Source organism: Nelumbo lutea, chromosome 5, assembly GCF_056320005.1.
Source record: "Nelumbo lutea isolate HS-2025 chromosome 5, American lotus-T2T, whole genome shotgun sequence".
NCBI lineage: Eukaryota > Viridiplantae > Streptophyta > Magnoliopsida > Proteales > Nelumbonaceae > Nelumbo > Nelumbo lutea.
The window spans coordinates 31,629,732-31,647,301 of record NC_142688.1 but is presented as its reverse complement, the minus strand read 5'-3'; the positions used below and the strand labels follow the sequence as shown (position 1 = coordinate 31,647,301).

At 39.6% G+C, this 17,570-nt stretch overlaps 1 protein-coding gene across 3 annotated transcripts in view; it reads right to left on the bottom strand.

The window, feature by feature from the left end:
* Positions 1 to 3,768: 3,768 nt before the first annotated feature.
* LOC148851462 (programmed cell death 2 C-terminal domain-containing protein) overlaps positions 3,769 to 17,570 on the bottom strand; it is a 30,717-nt gene continuing 16,915 nt past the window's right edge. For all 3 annotated transcript variants that reach the window (XM_088942611.1, XM_088942615.1, XM_088942612.1), the window contains exon 8: positions 3,769 to 4,214. In XM_088942611.1, the coding sequence (XP_088798737.1) occupies positions 4,089 to 4,214 (126 nt within the window). In that variant the 3' untranslated portion in view covers positions 3,769 to 4,088. The remainder of the gene's footprint in view (positions 4,215 to 17,570) is intronic.

Sequence of the window (17,570 nt, the reverse complement as noted above, 5' to 3'; positions counted from 1 at the left end):
TGATGCAAATGGATATAGGGTTATGTTAGGAGTTGTCACTATTCCATTCTGGTAATTGTGATAGATTTCTTCTCCACTTTAAGATGAGTAAGGCAAGGTGACCCACTTCCTCCTTTTTGTTCACTTTAATTGTGAATGTTCTTAGAAGATTAATTCATAGAGCTGATTTGAGGAATTTATTAAGAGGATGGAGAGTAGTAAGGGAGGAAGTTCCACTTACACAATTTGCAGGTGATACAACTCTATTTTGTGAAAGTGGACATAAATTGGATTAGAAACTTAAAATTGGCAATACAGCTCTTCGAATAAATGTCTAATCCCAAGGTGAACTTTGACCAGAGTTATATAATAGGGATCAATTGGATTAGGAACTTACCTGTTTACTTCCTGTTAATGTTTAAGATTCCAGCCAAAAGTCTCAAACATGTTGGAAAAATTAATGAATCACTTATTATGAGAACTAGGAGAGGAGAAGAAGGACTATAGGGTGGGTTAAGAGAGGTGGTAACTAGAAGTAAAATCCTAAGAGGTCTTGGGATAGGGAATATTAGGAAAAAAAAACATGACTTTGCTAAGGAAGTGGTTGTGAAGATTTCCTTTGGAAATTGATAAATTGTGGATGAAGATAGTTGCTAGCTTTCATGGGTTGGCTAGGATCCTGGAATTCTGGCAAGAGCTATAATTGCATCTCCGTGGAAAGCCATCCATAATATACTTCTAGCATTCTCTCATTGGACAAGTATGGCTTGAATTCAGGTAACCTAATAAAATTTTGGGAATAAACTTGGGTTGGGGGTTCCCTTTTGATGGAACAGTTCCCCTCTTTGTATACTCTATCAAACCTAAAAAATGAATCTATCTCTTCCTTCAGACTCAACTTCTAGCTTTAGGTGGAACCTAAGCATGAAAAGGGCCATTAGGGATACAGATTTGAACTGCATTTTGACTTTGTTAAACATCCTTGATAATTTTTTTTCTCTTCACCCCATTAAGGAAGATATCGGAATCTGAACCCCCTCCTCCTCGAGTGCCTTCTCTTGCACCTCTTTTTTTTAAACCTTAACTCATTCTCTTGCTCCTCTCGGATTGCCCTTCCCTATTAAAGAAGTTTGGTCCTCCTTAGGTTGGTAGTTTTTGTTGAAAAACTTTCTTAGAAAGAATCAACACAAATGACCTACTTCAAAAAAATAGACCAAATTCTTATTTATCCCCAAATCGGTGTTCTCTCTCTGCAAGGTTGATGGGGAAACTGGCTACCTCCTTATGGTTACTTGCATGTTTGCTAAATCTATTTGAGAGTGGGTTTTCTCCCTTTTTGGGTGTAATTGGAACCCCCCTTTGAATGTGTTCAATCTCCCTACCATTCCCTTCTCTTCCTTACTTTTTCCTAAAAACCAAACACAACCTAAAGGATAGCAAGTCGACAACCACATCATCCCGTTTCTTCATTTTAATAGCATTGCCATTGTTGTGTGGTTAGATTTTGTTAGTAGCAGTCTCTTCAAACAAGAACGGATAACTCGATGGAACCTAGGGTTTTTTGATCCTCAAGTTTGGAAAATAAATTTTTTCTTCTATGGGTCTTCTTGTTTTTTGGATTTTGAGGGGGGGGGGGAGGGGATTGATCAATGGGATTTTGGTTCCTATTGACAAAAAAATCCATATTCCTTTTTCAGATTTATGTGGGACTCATGGAAAAATTATTTTCCCTATTAATATCATTATACCCATCACCCATGTGGATAAATAACTTTCCTATGGGGAAAGTTGTCAATGCATGGGATAAAATTACCCCTTTTAATAATGACTTTTTATGGTTAAAATGGTCATAATAATATGAGAAATAAAAGAACATGAATAAATGCACTTACCCAGGTAAATAGTACCTTACGGAAAAACAAACAGAGCCTTTATTTAAAGAATTTGAAGCAAACATCTTAAATGGACTAAATCAACTTGGTCTAGTGGGGTTCTCTGCTTATGGGCCAGAACTTCCCTGCTGGGATGAGGGCATGGCTGGGCCCGGATCTGCTGCAAGCAAAAACTCTGGCACACGGCATCCAATCACACATCTTCCAGGTACATGTATGTGAAATTTCCAATATGCGACCGTATGCCCCTGTTTTGAGAGTGTAGAGTACCTCATGACGGTTTCTGAAATAATATGTTGCCTGGTTGGCATAGGAGATACAGGTGTAGGGTACACCCATCAACTACAGGTTCTTTCTACAGCTGGGGATGGTAAGGCCGCCTTTCCAATCTACATGCTGGGAGCCTGGGACACTTAACATTCCGGCCGTGATACCATTTTTTTTTTATTGAAATAGTGAGTCTAGTGACACCAATCTTTTACCTTTTCAGAGAGAACATAACACCAGTATTGGCCACGATATGCCGTAAGCCAGGAAAGGACCCGATTGAATAATATAAACCATTAAACTAACCGTAATCATTTGCAAAATTGCTATTAATTGCATTTTGTTTATTACGGGAAAATTAATAGAGAACCACAATCAAGGTTCAAAGTATCAGAAACGTAAGGTGTATCTGAAAGATAATTTTAAGAGACATATTGGGATACGCTTTGGATACGTATAGATACAGACGAAAAATCAAAATACGCATAAATATATTAAAAAATATATTAATAATGATAGTTACAAGTTTTAGATAATTGTAAATAAGTTATTTAAAAGTAAAAAAACTGTAATTTAATGGTCTATATAAAATTCGAGATATCGAGACACACTTAGTAACTATTGACAAATGCTGAAATAATTAAAACGTGAAAAAACAAAAAAAAAAACTAAAATATATATTGTTATACATTAGTTTTAAAATAATCAACATAATTTATTTTAATATTTAATAATACATAAATTTTAATAATTAATTCTAACATTTATTAATAAGCATACACTAAGAAAAAGAGAAAAATTACTTAAAAATAAAAATGCACAAACAAATAACAAGCAAATGGGCGTGGCTTAGTGGTGAATCTCTAATTCTTAAAGCCTAATGTTTAGGGTTCGAATCTTGCTATTGTTAATTTGTAGTTTTATGCTAACAAAACGAATTTAATGAGAAAGAGGGTTATTAGTTAATGAAATTAATGAGAAGATAATTCCAATTAGGCGCTACAACTGAAATTCAAATTTAAAATTATGCATTAATTATAAGAGTAATTAACTAATTAATGAGAGAAAAATTCATTTAAATATAGGAGTAAATATATAATTAATGAGGTAATTTGGCCTTAAATATAATTTAATGAAATTAATGAGAGAAGGGGACCTGTATCGGACTGTTTCGGAACCGTATCGGCCGATTCAAACCCGAAACAATCCAATACAGAGCCCAAAATGATCCGATACAGACCGATACATACGAAAAGGAACACTACAAATAATGATTGAACTCGAAACTCCTCAATTGTGTTATGCTAACAAAACGAATTTAATGAGAAAGAGGGTTATTAGCTAATGAAATTAATGAGAAGATAATTCCAATTAGGCGCTACAACTGAAATTCAAATTTAAAATTATGCATTAATTATAAGAGTAATTAACTAATTAATGAGAGAAAAATTCATTTAAATATAGGAATAAATATATAATTAATGAGGTAATTTGGCCGTAAATATAATTTAATGAAATTAATGAGAGAAGGGGACCTGTATCGGACTGTTTCGAAACCGTATCGGCCGATTCAAACCCGAAACAATCCAATACAGAGCCCAAAATGATCCGATACAGACCGATACATACGAAAAGGAACACTACAAATAATTTCTATTCATTCCGTGTATCGGACTTATACCGAAACGATACGTTTCAGCCGATATACGTTGCAAAATTTTGAACCTTGACCACAATTGAGGAGTTTCGAGTTCAATCATTATTAATTATACTAATGTTTTGAATAAATATGAAATGCTAAACTAGACCGAATTTGTAACCCCCACCCACCCACACACCTTTTCATCCAAATTGAGCTGTAGGCACCACTCCTATCTGCATTGCAAAAGCAACTATTGACTTTGTTATACAGCAACACTAAGGGACATGATATATAAAACCCGGGGCCAATCACGAGAAGTAACTCTGTCGAGCTGAACCATGCAAGGGATTTTCAAATTGTATTATGATAGCCTCCTCCGACACTGTCCAGTCATCGATGTTGGACTTCCCATCACTTGACCGTTGAGAACAGTTCTAAAACCAGAAAATGGCAAATAAGGACATATGGCTGAAATTAGAATAACAAAAAAAATCATTTGATAATACCATCTAAAAAGTACACATGCTTCACTGATGTTCTAAGTCCACATGCAGAATGTGCCACAGGGTGGACACCAGTTTTGGATATGGCTTGATTAACATGTATCCCGGCCTAATTCTTTTAGGCACAGTTTGGAAGGAGTACAAATACAAATATATACAAAATAATATAAAACATAAGGTTTTGTACTCTACAATTTTGTATTTGTACTCCTTCCAAATTGAGCCTTAGGGGAAAATTCCCCATTAGTACCCTGTACTTTGGGCCAAGTATCATTGTGGTCCCTGAACTTTAAAACGTAACAATTCAGTACCCAAACTTTCAAAATTCGCCAATTTAGTACCTACGGTTAACCAGCCGTTAAGTGGCATTTAAAAAGATACAAATGCCATTCAAGTGTCATCTAATTTTCTTTATCAACGATCCAAACACTGATAAAAAAAATGAACAGTTTCAAATCCTTGCCTCTTTTATTCAAGAAAGTTTGGGTCACCAGAATGCCTATTGAGATGTGACCCCAACTTTCTTTAATAGAAGATGCAACGATTTGAGACTGTTCATTTTTTGTCAATGGATGGTTGATAAAGAAAATTCGACGACACTCGAAGACATTTGTGTCTTTTTAAATGCCACTTAACGGCTGGTTAACAGGCTGATTAGTGGTAAGTACTGAATTGGCACATTTTGAAAGTTCGAATACTGAATTGTCACGTTTTAAAGTACAGGGACCAAAGTGGCACTAGGCCCAAAGTACAGGGTACTAATTTGGGATTTTCCCTTTTTCTATGTTAATCTTGGAAGAATGCAAATATAAGGTTTAGAAATATTAAATACAAGGTTTTGCACTGAACATATTTGCATTTGTACTCTTCCCAAACTGAGCCGAAGGTAAAATCATTCTTGCAAGATGATCAGTGGTTTTACAGGAAAACATCATTCTTGCAATGTTTTACATAAATATATTACATGCATGGCAATATACATTTATATGAGAGCGTGAGAATATAGGTTCAAGTCTGAGAGCAGCCAGTTAAGCACGAAGAAATGCTGAAGGCTAGAACTGTATCCAGTCCACCCTCCCAAAAACCCTAGATAGTTGGGACCAATATTGGGTAATGGCCTTCTACAATGTTAGAGGCAATCCCCAAGAATCCATGGTGTGTTGGAATCCTAAATCGAACACAGACACTTATCCATTAAGGAGAGTTCATATAACACTGGTTTGAAGCAAATTGTAGTGTTGGGAAAGAATGATAAGACATGCTCCCTCCTTGGTCTCTTTCAAGGAGGGATGGATGAGGGAAGGAAACCAATAAGAAATTCTGGATGGCTGGGGTCAACATTGGGTAATGGCCTTTTACCACCTTTCTAGATAGAAACCTATCCTTGAAGACTTTCATTGTCTCTGTTGTAGGATGACTATGACCAAGAGTGAGTATAGGAAAGTATTCATTGACTAGAATACGGTTTAGGGAATGATTTATTGACTCAGGATGAGGGTTAAAAAGGTTCTCAGCTGTAACTGCTAACTGCAAATTCTGTGGGGTGGGAAAATAGAAAAATTTTTAAATTAATCAGAGGGAAGGAAATTTTTTGTTGAAATTTATAGAGAGATGTAGAATGACAGATTGTATGGGCGGATTTAAAACAACTACAGTCTGAACAGTTTTTCCACAGATGGAGTGATGGACAAAAAATTCTTTTCATGAGAGAAATTGTCAAATTTCCAGAAGCTATGGTTTTACATGGAGGTTTGGGATCAATTTTAGTATGAAGATCTATAGGAGGTATTCAAATATGGAGCAATGGGAGATTGTTTGTCATAGAAGGACGAAAATGACTGAAATAGGAAAGAAAATTCAGTCTTGGATATAAACTAAAGAAAAGCATACCTGGATGAGTTTCGGTCCATTACAGATGTTGAATGAATTTTGATGATGAATGTAATCTCTTCTTACAAAATTAGAGAGAAATATAGAGAGATAAAACCCTTAAATCAATCGAGGCCACCAATCACTCTAGGGTATGGGAATCATTCAACACTCTTAGAATTAATCTATTAGAATTTGGTTAAACTCAACTAATTGATATTTAAAATGTTACATATTTATAGATTGTAGACCAATAAAAGTTCTAATTGACTTAAGGAAAATAAGGTACAAGATTGCCACTATCCTACTTTAATTCAAAGGAACTAATTCCTAAACTACTTGCGCAATGACTCTGAAGCTTTAAGTATAAACCAATGAAAACTAGACAAATCAAACTCTTAGACAGCATGTGCAATGACCAAAATGCCTCTATTTGCTGAAATATAAAAAACTATTAGTGGTCAGAAAATCTTGTACCTAACTTGGCTCTAACATGAGTTTCCTTGCAAATTCTACAAGAAACTTCAAGGAGTGTATATTTCCATGATATTTTACCATTTTTACCAGGCATCCCAAAGCCCTATTATTCATGGGTAAGCATCAATGAACCATAATACTTGGATACCTTCAAATGCATAGCATTCCTATATTGGGCACGATACACAAATACACAATACAACAGGAGTTTATTAAATATGCCTTCTTTTTTTTTTTTGGTATTACATATTACACATTACAGGGGAATCAGGGGTGGGGCAGAGCAGGGTGCACACACACTGGTCATACCACGGAGAGTATACTTTATGGCACTAGCACTTCTAAAATATGTAAGAAACATTTTAAACAAATCATATCATCAAAAACATGTATTTATTAGAAGCTTAATTAAATTTAGCAAGATAAAAGAACTGAGAAATGGCACTTCAAAAACTAGGTAGAAATGCATGATATTATCCTGTATAGCCCTGTTTCCCAAACCTCATTTTGTGTCACCATCCATATCTGGGCATAGCCCATGAAACATCATACCCAATTGGAGGTTGGAGCTTCAGATGGTTCTGTTTAGGGAGAGTTGACCACTCCCTCAAGGAGTTGGGGTTTTTTATTCTTTTTTTTTTTTTGTGGTTGGATGGGAAAAAAAGGAGAAATGAAGAAAGGCAGAAGGAAAAACAACCAATCCTAGGTGGAATAGGTTTGCTCCACACCTCTTTAGAAAAGGTAGACCCCCATTAGCTGCTGGTTGGGTTAGGATGTTGAAGAAGAGCAAGTAAACAAATCATGAGGTGTGGGAGTCCAAATTCTTCTATCAACTTGAAGAGGTCCAAAAACACCCCATCAAGTACACTCATCAGAGACATGGCACCATTTAACTCAGTATCCCTAATAGCTCTTCTCAAACCCAAGTCCCAACGAAACCCAGAACCAGAATTGGAAGGAACCAGGAAGGTAGAAATAGGCTCATTTTTATAAAGAAACAAGGAAAACAAAGAAGGAAATTGATCCCTCAAAGGAGAACTCCCCACCCACACTTGTTCCCAAAATTTAATACAGTTCCCAGAGTGCAAGTCATACCTAATCCAAGGCAAGAATAAAGGAAGGATGACTTTCCATAGGGATGCTCTTGTAGTCCTTGCTTTAATTCCAGTGTCCCAACCATTTGCCTTTGACCCATGAATGCTCACCACTACCTTAGCCCACAATTTTTCTTTCTCATCAGGAAATCTCCATAACCATTTGCCTAGAAGAGCTGAATTTCATTTCTGTGCATTCCCAATTCCCAAACCCCCTAGCCTTTTGTTCCAATACACCACTTCCCACCTCACTCTATGATCCTTTTTTTTCCTCCACCGGTTCCCAAAGAAAATCCCTCATTAAGTTCTCCAACTTCCTAGCTATCCCATTGGGGATTTTGAAGACCGGCAAACAACTTGGGGCATCCTGAAGACCGGCATATAATATACAAGAAAGTTTGCTAAGGTGGATTTGAGCAAGGATATTCTTCCTCCCAAAGAAATATAATTCCTCTTCCACCCAACTAATCTCTTCTCAAGCCTTTCCACCACTGGGACCCAAAAGTTGAGTGATCTAGGGTTGTCACCTAGAGGTAATCCTAAGTATTTAAGCGGCCAATCCCCTTTCTCGCAACCCAAAGAATTTGTCGTCCTTCAAATCACCTTCCTCAACATTTATGCCATCCAATAAGCTTTTAGTCCAGATCAGTGTTTTAAAAGCGCAAGGCACAAAAAAAAAAAGCGCAAGGAACAAATTGTGCTTGAGGCGCAAGACGCAAGGCGAGGCATGTGCCTTTTTGAAGCAAGGCGCAAAATACAAAAAAGAAAATTGCTAAAAAAAGTCCAAATTTTCAAAAAAAAAAGCCAAAATTTTAAAAATGCAAAAAATATTAAACATAATATTAATAAAAATATAAAGTTAAATTTTAAAATAAAAGTTTTAAACATAATGTTAATAAAAGACTAAAATATCATCTGCAAACTGAAATAACTTTGCAACCTTTACACATCATTTGTTCTATCCTCGTAAGGAAAAAATCTATTTGGCTTATGTCCAAACCATCATTAGTCAAGCACAAGGTGCTTTCGTGCAAGGAAGGCAAATAACAGATCAGATCCTAATAGCAAATGAGTGTGTGGAGGACATGAGAAAGTCGGGGAATCAAGGTTTTGTATGTAAGTTAGACTTAGAGAAAACTTGTGATCTTGTGGATTGGAGTTTTTTTACTAGATGTCCTTGGGTTTTGTGGTTTTGGAGATAGATGGTGCAACTGGGTAAAGGGTTGTATTAGCTCCTGTCATTATTCAGTCTTGGTGAATGGGGTGGTCAAAGATATTTTCCCTGCTTGTAGAGGCCTCAGACAAGGTGACCCACTCTCCCCATTTCTTTTCACCTTAGTTGCAAATGTCTTTAGTAGATTAATCTCTAAGGCAAATAGGGAAGAGGATGTGAATGGCTGGAAGATAGAAAGGAACAATATTAGGGTAACCCACCTACAGTTTCCTGACGATATCATAATATTTTGTGAAGGGGGTGACAGGTAAAAAGTGAGGAATCTCAGAGCATTAATACAACACTTTGAGGAGGTATCAAATTTGAGAATAAACCTAGAGAAGAGTTTTGTGGTAGGTGTTAACATGAATGAGGGGATTATCCAGTCTGTGGCTGATTGTTTAGGTTGTTCCGTCGCTACTTGGCCTTTGCAGTACTTGGGTCTCCCTCTAGGGGCTAACCCAAAAGAGAGTAGTTTCTGGACCCCAGTGTTGGAAAAGTTTAAGAAAAGATTATCTTCTTGGAAAAACTATATCTCTATAGGAGGTAGAGTGGCTTTATTGAGAGCTACCCTAGAAAACCTAACGGTCTATTTCCTCTCCGTTTTCAGGATTCCTAATAGGGAAGCTAAGAAGTTTGAGAGATTAATGAGAAATTTCCCTTGGGAGTCGGGGGAGGAAAAGAAATACCACCTAATTAACTGGGAAATAGTTTGTAGGAGTAAAGAGGAAGGTGGTTTGGGACTAGGAAGGCTAACTCTCAAGAATAAAGCCCTCTTAAGAAAGTGGTTGTGGAAATGGCCTAGAGAAAGGGAGAGGTTGTGGCACGAAGTGATAGCTAGTATACATGGTAGACTGGAAAATGGATGGGATGCGGGTGTATCACATCAAGCTACGTTGGCTTCCCCATGGAAAGCAATCCAGAGTATCCCCCCCTTAGTTTCTCAACTTTGTCAGGTATGATGTCAATTCCGGTACCTCTGTTTTATTTTGGGAAGACATATGGGTGGGTAATGTTGCCCTTAAGGACCAATTCCCTTCTCTCTATTTGATTTCCCTTTACAAGGAAAAAGTTGCTTCTCAGTTTCTCCCATCTCCTATTTCACCCCCTCCTTAAGTTGGGACTTTGGCTTTTGGAGAGGCTTGAGGGATGATGAACTTAACAGTGTTTCAGATCTGTTGTCCCTTCTTGGTCGTGTCTTTTTGGACGCCCTTAGTTTGGATGTGAGATTACGGTCTCCTCACCCAAAAGGTTACTTCACTTGTGCTTCCTTTTTTAAATCCCTTTGCTCTTTCCAGGAACAGTGACCTAGACCGGTTCCACCTAAAGTTATTACTTTCTGCTACGAGGTGTTTTATAGAAAGATTAATACATTGGACTGCTTGCAGAGGAAAAGGCCTTCTTTGTGTTTGTCCCCTAACTAGTGTGTACTTTGCAGGGCTAGTGGTGAGGATTGCTCTCACTTACTTGTATCTTTCCTTTTCTAATGCTATTTGGAGTTGGATTTTCTCTTTGTTTGGGTGCAGGTGGACTCTGTTTTTTTTTTTTTTTTTTGAAAAGGTAAGGTAATTTATTAAAATAAGAACCAGTACAAAGGAGCCTAGGCCATTAGACTCTGCCTAGAGCCACCACAAATTACAGATACAACCAGTTTTGAGATCTAAACAACAGACTCAAATTCTGATTTTAAACAACTCCAATGCCGACACCCACAGCTATCTGCACCATTTCCTCTGGAGATTTAGCTTTTCCCTGAAAAATTCTGTTATTTCTTTCAATCTAGATAGTCCAAAGCACAGCAGCTGGGATAGTCTTCCAAACCAAGATACCTTTTTTGCTGAGACCCTCAATCTGCCAACACAACAGCAGATCCTTCACAGAAATTGGCATTACCCAGCTGATTTCCAAAGCTTGGAGAAAATGCCTCCAAATATAATTCGAGACTGGGCAATGTAAGGCCAGATGTTCAGTAGTTTCTACTACCCCACCACATAAGCCACATGACATATCCGAAATCTGAATGCCACGTTTCACAAGATTAACTTTGGATAGACATTTATTTAAAGCCATTGTCTAGAGCAAAAACTTCACTTTAGAAGGACTGAATGAGCTCCAAATCTACCTAGCCGAAAATTTTTCCTGACCTGAACTTATCAACTTACTGAACATAGACTTAACAGAAAACATGCCATCAGCTTCCCATTTCCATCTCCAAGCATCCTCCATGTTTGGGTCAATCCTCTGGTTCTGGAGCAGGCCCAACAGAAATGCATACTCCTCAATTTCCCAGTCAAAGAGGCGCCTCTTACAAGTTAGGTTCCAACTGAAAGAGTTACCATCCACATTGAAATTCTCAGCCACCGAGGAGTCCTGATTTACAGAAATTTGATACAAGAGAGGAAAGGCATCTTTCACACACACTTCAGAACACCAAGAGTCTTTCCAAAATTTGATTCTTTCCCCATTTCCCAAGTTGTAACCGATTCCTTCCTCGAATAAGCTAGCGTTCTTCATTATACCTGTCCAAATGGAATTTATTCCTCTTGAAATAGGAGAATTGGATTTCCAATCACCCCAGTCCACTCCATATTTGTCCACAATCAGCTTCCTCCACCAAGCATTTCTTTCATTTGCAAATCTCCAAAGCATTTACACAAGAGGGCAGAATTGAATTTCTTCAATTTTCTTATTCCCAACCCTCCAAACTTCCTTAGGAAGACACACTTGATCCCAGTTTACAACATGAACCTTCTTCTCCTCCTCCCAACCTCTCCAGAGAAAGTTTTTCTGTAGTTGCTCAACTCTATTAGCCACTTTGGAAGAAATAGGAAATAGGGAGAGGTAGTAAGTAGGTAAATTAGAAAGAGTACTCTTAATCAAAATCACTTTCCCCCCAAAAGAAAGGTATTTAGCTTTCCAGGAAGCCAATTTCTTCTCCATTCTTTCAACCACTGGATTCCAAATCTGAGATGAAGTATAATTAGCTCCCAAGGGGAGCCCCAAGTACTTGACCGGAAGATGGGCAGTCTGACAAGCCATAACTTCTGCACAAACTTCTAGATTTGTAACAAGACCTACGGGGATAATCTGAGATTTACTCAAATTAACCTTAAGGCTAGACACCACCTAAAACCAACTCAAAATTCCAAGCACCACCTCTAGTTGATTAGGAGAAGCATCAACAAAGCATAAGGTGTCATCAGCAAATTGAACAATATTGACTTTTTCTTTCCCTGGAGCAATTGCAAAGCCCTCTCAAAGCCCATTCTCAACAGCCTTCTTGCTAAAGAGAGAAAATTTCCATGACACAAATGAAGAGTAGGGGAGAGAGAGGGTCAACTTGCCTCAAACCTCTTGAACTTCCAAAAAACCCCGACATTTGCCCGTTAATTAAGATGGAGAACTTAGGAGTCTTAACACAAACTCTGATCCAGTTTCTCCAAAGCTGCCCAAAATTCATTTTCTCCAAAACCAAAGCCAAGTCGTGCCAGTTAACATGATCATAAGCTTTTTCAATATCCAGTTTACACAAAACACCTGGGGTCCCCTCTCTTCTTCTGGACTCCAACAGTTCATTAGCAATGAGAACAGAGTCAACCATCTGTCTACCCGGGACAAAAGCACTATGGTTACAAGAGATAACACTGCCTAACACACACTTCATTCTTTTAGCCAAAACCTTAGCCAAGATTTTGTAGAAACTATGCAAGAGACTAATGGGCCTGAAGTCCTTTATATTCACAGCCCCCTCAATTTTTGGAATAAGAGTGATGAAAGTTGCATTCGGACTTCTCTGAAAGGAGGCATTAGTGTGAAATGCCTGAAACACCTGCATCAGATCACTCCTCACAATATCTTTTTTTTTTATCAATAACACTTTCATTAATTCATCAGTAGAAAATTTACAAGTGGAAGACAAACACACTTATCTTCCAAGAGTCACAAAGAACTTCAAGAAAAGAAAGAAGAAAATATAAAGATACAAGGACACTAACAATACAACTTAGCCCAAAACAAGGAATCCCTTTCTGCCCCTTGTTTTGCTAAACCGTCAGCTAGGGAATTAGCTGATCTCTTAATCCAACATGTCTTAATTTGCATCTCCCGCACCAACCATTTGAATTTCCTCTTCTCGTTGTTATACTTCCAAAGATCATTTTGTTCTTTGGTCAGCCACCCTATCACCACCTCTGAATCCCCTTCAATTATAAGTTTCTTAATGTTCAATTCCTTAGCTTTCCGGGCTCTTCCATAACTGCACATATCTCAGCTCTAATGGAGTCACCCACTCCAATTGGGCCTGAGAACATAGCAGAGATGACCCCATTTTCATCTCTAAAAACACCCCCGATCCCTGATTGTCCCGGGTTTCCCCTACTGCATCCATCAAAGTTTAATTTCAAGAATCCACTAGGTGGGGGTGGGGGGGGGGGGGTCCAAGCCACACTCATTACTGACTTGGTCTGCGTGCAACTTGCAATTTCACCCCACTTCCTCAACATGTCATCCACCGTGTAATTTCCAAAGATTTCAGCCACTGTACCGCCCTAAACTGTATGATAGCCCTCAAATCTGTTGTCCCTCTCTGAGTTTCTGAGAATATCCTGGAGTTCCTTTCTTCCCACAGTGTCCAACATACGACAGCCCTTAGTCCTCTCCACATTGTCCTTCCCCTTTTTAATCGCCACCTGAAGAAGGAGGGGGCGAAAAGGCCCTGCATGTCTGATGGGGGATTCCAGCTGCATCCAAATAAGGAGAAAGCCCAATCCCACAATGACCTCGCGAAGTGGCACGACACCATTAGGTGAAAACCACTCCCCATCTACTTTACACAGAACACACCACTGAGGTGACAAGCAAGTATTGGGTCTCTTCCTTTGGAGTAGATCACCAGTGTTGATTCTTTCCAGATAGGCTTCCCAACAAAAACTACTAACCCTAGGAGGTATAGCTCTGCACCAAACCTCACCAGCAGGAAAAGGGGACAAGGTAGGACTGGTGGACTGACTTAAGACTTTGAAGAACGAAGCACAAGAGAAAATGCCATTGGGGTTAGGTGTCCAAATTCTAGAATCCGCCCTAATGGGGTCTAAGACAACGTTATCAAGAAGTGCAAGAAGGCTCAAAATACAGTCGAAGTCTGAATCCCTCAAATCCCTTCTTAGACCTAAGTTCCACCCAATCCCAGAAGTGGAAGAGGACAGGGTGGTGAAAGACGAGATCGGCTCATTTTTCAAATCAGAAAGAGTGCACAAAGACAGAAACTGATCCTTTAGAGGGGCGCTCCCCACCCAGGTTTGTTCCCAAAATTTTATGGAGTTACCGGAATTCAAGTCATACCTGATATTAGGAATGAAAACTAGAAGCAGATCATGAATGGCTTTCCAAGGAGAGTTGCTTGTGATCCTAGCTCTGATTCCAGCGTCCCATCCGTTGTGCTCCAGCCCATGAATACTTGCCACTATTCTAGCCCATAGCTTCTCCTTCTCCATAGGAAACCTCCACAGCCACTTCCCCAGCAGAGTCATATTCCTTCTCCTAATACTCCCAAGCCCCAAACCACCACACGACTTACTCCTGCACACTATTTCCCAGCTAACTCTATGATCCCTCTTCTCTTCTCCCGGCTCCCACAAGAAATCCCTCATTAACTTCTCTAATTTGTTAGCAATCTTCACTGAGATTTTAAACACCGACATGAAGAAGATGGGTAAGTTAGCAAGCGTGGCCTTAATTAATGTAATTCTCCCACCAAGAGAGAGGTAAATCTTTTTCCAGGATACCAATCTTTTTTCAAACCTTTCCATCACCGAGTTCCATAAGCTCTCTCTCTTGGGATTATCACCTAATGGTAATCCTAAATAGTTCAGAGGCCACCCTGTGACTTCACACCCCAGCACTTCAGCACTCTCCCTGATCTCTCCCTCCTCCAAATTCACCCTCACTACACGGCTTTTCCCAAGGTTAACCTTCAAATTGGACAGTTGCTCAAACAGTTGTATCACCGACTTTAAATTCCTGATAAACCTCACATTACCACCTTCACAAAATAGAATCGTGTCATCAGCAAACTGTAAATGTGTGAGGGGGGTTTCCATCCTCCCAACCCTCCAGCCTCTAATGAGTCCCCTAGAATCTGCTCTGTGAATCAATTTCCCCAAAACCTCCGCAATTAAAATGAGCAAGAAAGGAAAAAGGGGGTCTCCTTGTCTTATACCCCTACTGGCTGGAAAGAAATCTACCATTGTCCCGTTTACTAGAACTGAATAATGACAATTTCGGACACAGCCCATGATCCACTTACACCATCTAGCCCCAAACCCGAATTTGGTTAAAAGTTTCCTCAAGAAATCCCAGTCCACCAAGTCATAAGCCTTTTCCAAGTCCAGCTTACAGACCACTCCCTTCTTCTTATCCCTCTTAAAGTTCTCCACTCTCATTAGCAGTTAAAATCTGGTCTGTAATTTGTCTTCCACTCACAAAAGTTCCTTGATAGTGTTCAATGATATCCGGCATTACCTTCTTCAGCCTCAAAGACAACACTTTTGCAATGATCTTGTACAAGCTATTCACCAAGCTTATTGGCCTAAAATCCTTCGGGTGGGATGCATCTTTCTTTTTGGGAATTAAGGCTATAAATGTAGAGTTCACACCCGGATTGACAATTCCTCTCCTGAAAAACTCCTCAAACACCCGCAAGAGATCATCTTTCAAAATATCCCAACAATCCTGATAAAAAGCCATTGTAAACCCATCCGGCCCTGGAGCTGTTGTTCTATCCATAGAAAACACAGCTTCCTTGATCTCTTCTATATTAAAGCTTCTTTCCATCCTTCTCCTGTTCTCCACCCCTACATCTGGCCAATCCAAACCTTCTACCCACACCCTTCTACTCACAGGCCTTCTTAGAATAGATTTGAAATGCTCCACACAGGCCCTGGCAATCTCCTCTTGCTGTACTAACTCAATTCCATCTACTACCAATTTGGAGATAAAGTTCTTCCTTCTCCTGCCATCTGCTAGAGAGTGGAAACACCTAGTGTTTCTATCTCCCTCTTGCATCCATTTACACCAAGATTTTTGCCTCCAACTAATTTCCTCCTTGTGCAGGCAATCCTCTAACTGTCTTCTCAATTCTCTCCTGAGGTCATTGTCTTCCTCTCCAAATTCTCCCCTTTCCTCTTTAAAGTCAAGGCTTTCAATCTTCTTCATCAAGTCTCCCTTTCTTTCTTCTGTCCTCCCGAACTCCATCAAGTTCCACTCCTTAATTCTTGCTTTCAAGAATTGTAGTATCTTATGGAATTTTATCCCCTCCTACTCCACCGACGGGTAACACTCATGCCACCATTCCCTCACTTTGTTAGTAAACCATGGATGCAGTAACCACATATTTTCAAATCTAAAGGGGGTAGGACCTCCACACCTTCTTTCCTCCTTGCATAACACTATGGGCCAGTGATCCGAGGTCACCCTTGGGAGAGCCCTAGCATCCAAGGTTCCCCAATGTTCTTCCCAATCCAAAGAGAACAGGAATCTATCCAACTTAGAGCAAATGGGTCTAGATTGGAGATTTGACCATGTAAATGCCTTATGCGCTAGGAGAATCTCTTTAAGCTCAAAGGCATCCACAAAACTTTTAAACTTCCTCATGCTTTTTGTCACCCTCTGGTTAATCTTATTGGACTCTTCCGAGAACCTTATCACATTGAAGTCCCCACCCATGCACCAAGGCCCATCCCACAAACCTCTAACATCAGCCAGTTCCTCCCACAGCTCCTTTCTCTCTCTGTAATCATTCGGTCCGTAAACATTTGTGAGCACCCACATATAATCATCCTCTTGCTGCTTAAACTTCATGGAAACCGAGTACTTTCCGATCAACTCCTCCATCCCTTCAACCACATCCCTCTTCCACATTGTTACAATCCCCCCGGAAGCACCCCACGATGGAGTCGCCACCCAGCTAATCCCCCTGGCTTTCCATACACTCCTTGCCCATTTGTCACTAAACTCCATTCTCTTAGACTCTTGCAACAACACAATGTCTGGGTCATACCGTCTTATTACCTCTTTTATTGTTGCTCTCTTCTTCACACTCCCAATTCCCCTCACATTCCAACTAAGAATCTTCATTCCGCTTCTTTTACAAACCCCTTGCCACCTACCCGCTACTTTCCCCCTTTCCTTCTATCTCCTTTTACCTCGAGCTTCTTGTCTCCTTCTACATCTCTCTTTAGTCTCTCTACTTCACTCAACCTCCTCTTCTTTGTTATGTTCTGCATCTTCCTCTTCTGTAAGCTTTCTTTCAACTCGTTCAAATCCTCCAGCCTACAGCCCAACTTCCCTACAAATTCTGCTATCGTGTCTTCTCTCACCGATTCCACCACCCCTACCCTTCCTACAGAATCCCCTTCATCTCTGTCCACCTACCTTTCCTTCCTCTCCTCTAGTCCCACCTCAATTCTTTCCTCTCCAACCTTCCTCCCCTTACTGTTACCTCCCTCCTTCCTTGCTTTCTCCCCGTAACCTTCTCCATCTCTACCCTCATTCCTGTCCCTCCTCTCCATTAACCCCTCCTCTCTTCCTTCCTCCCCTTCCCTCCTCCATAGCAGCTGCCCTTCCACATCCTTAAAC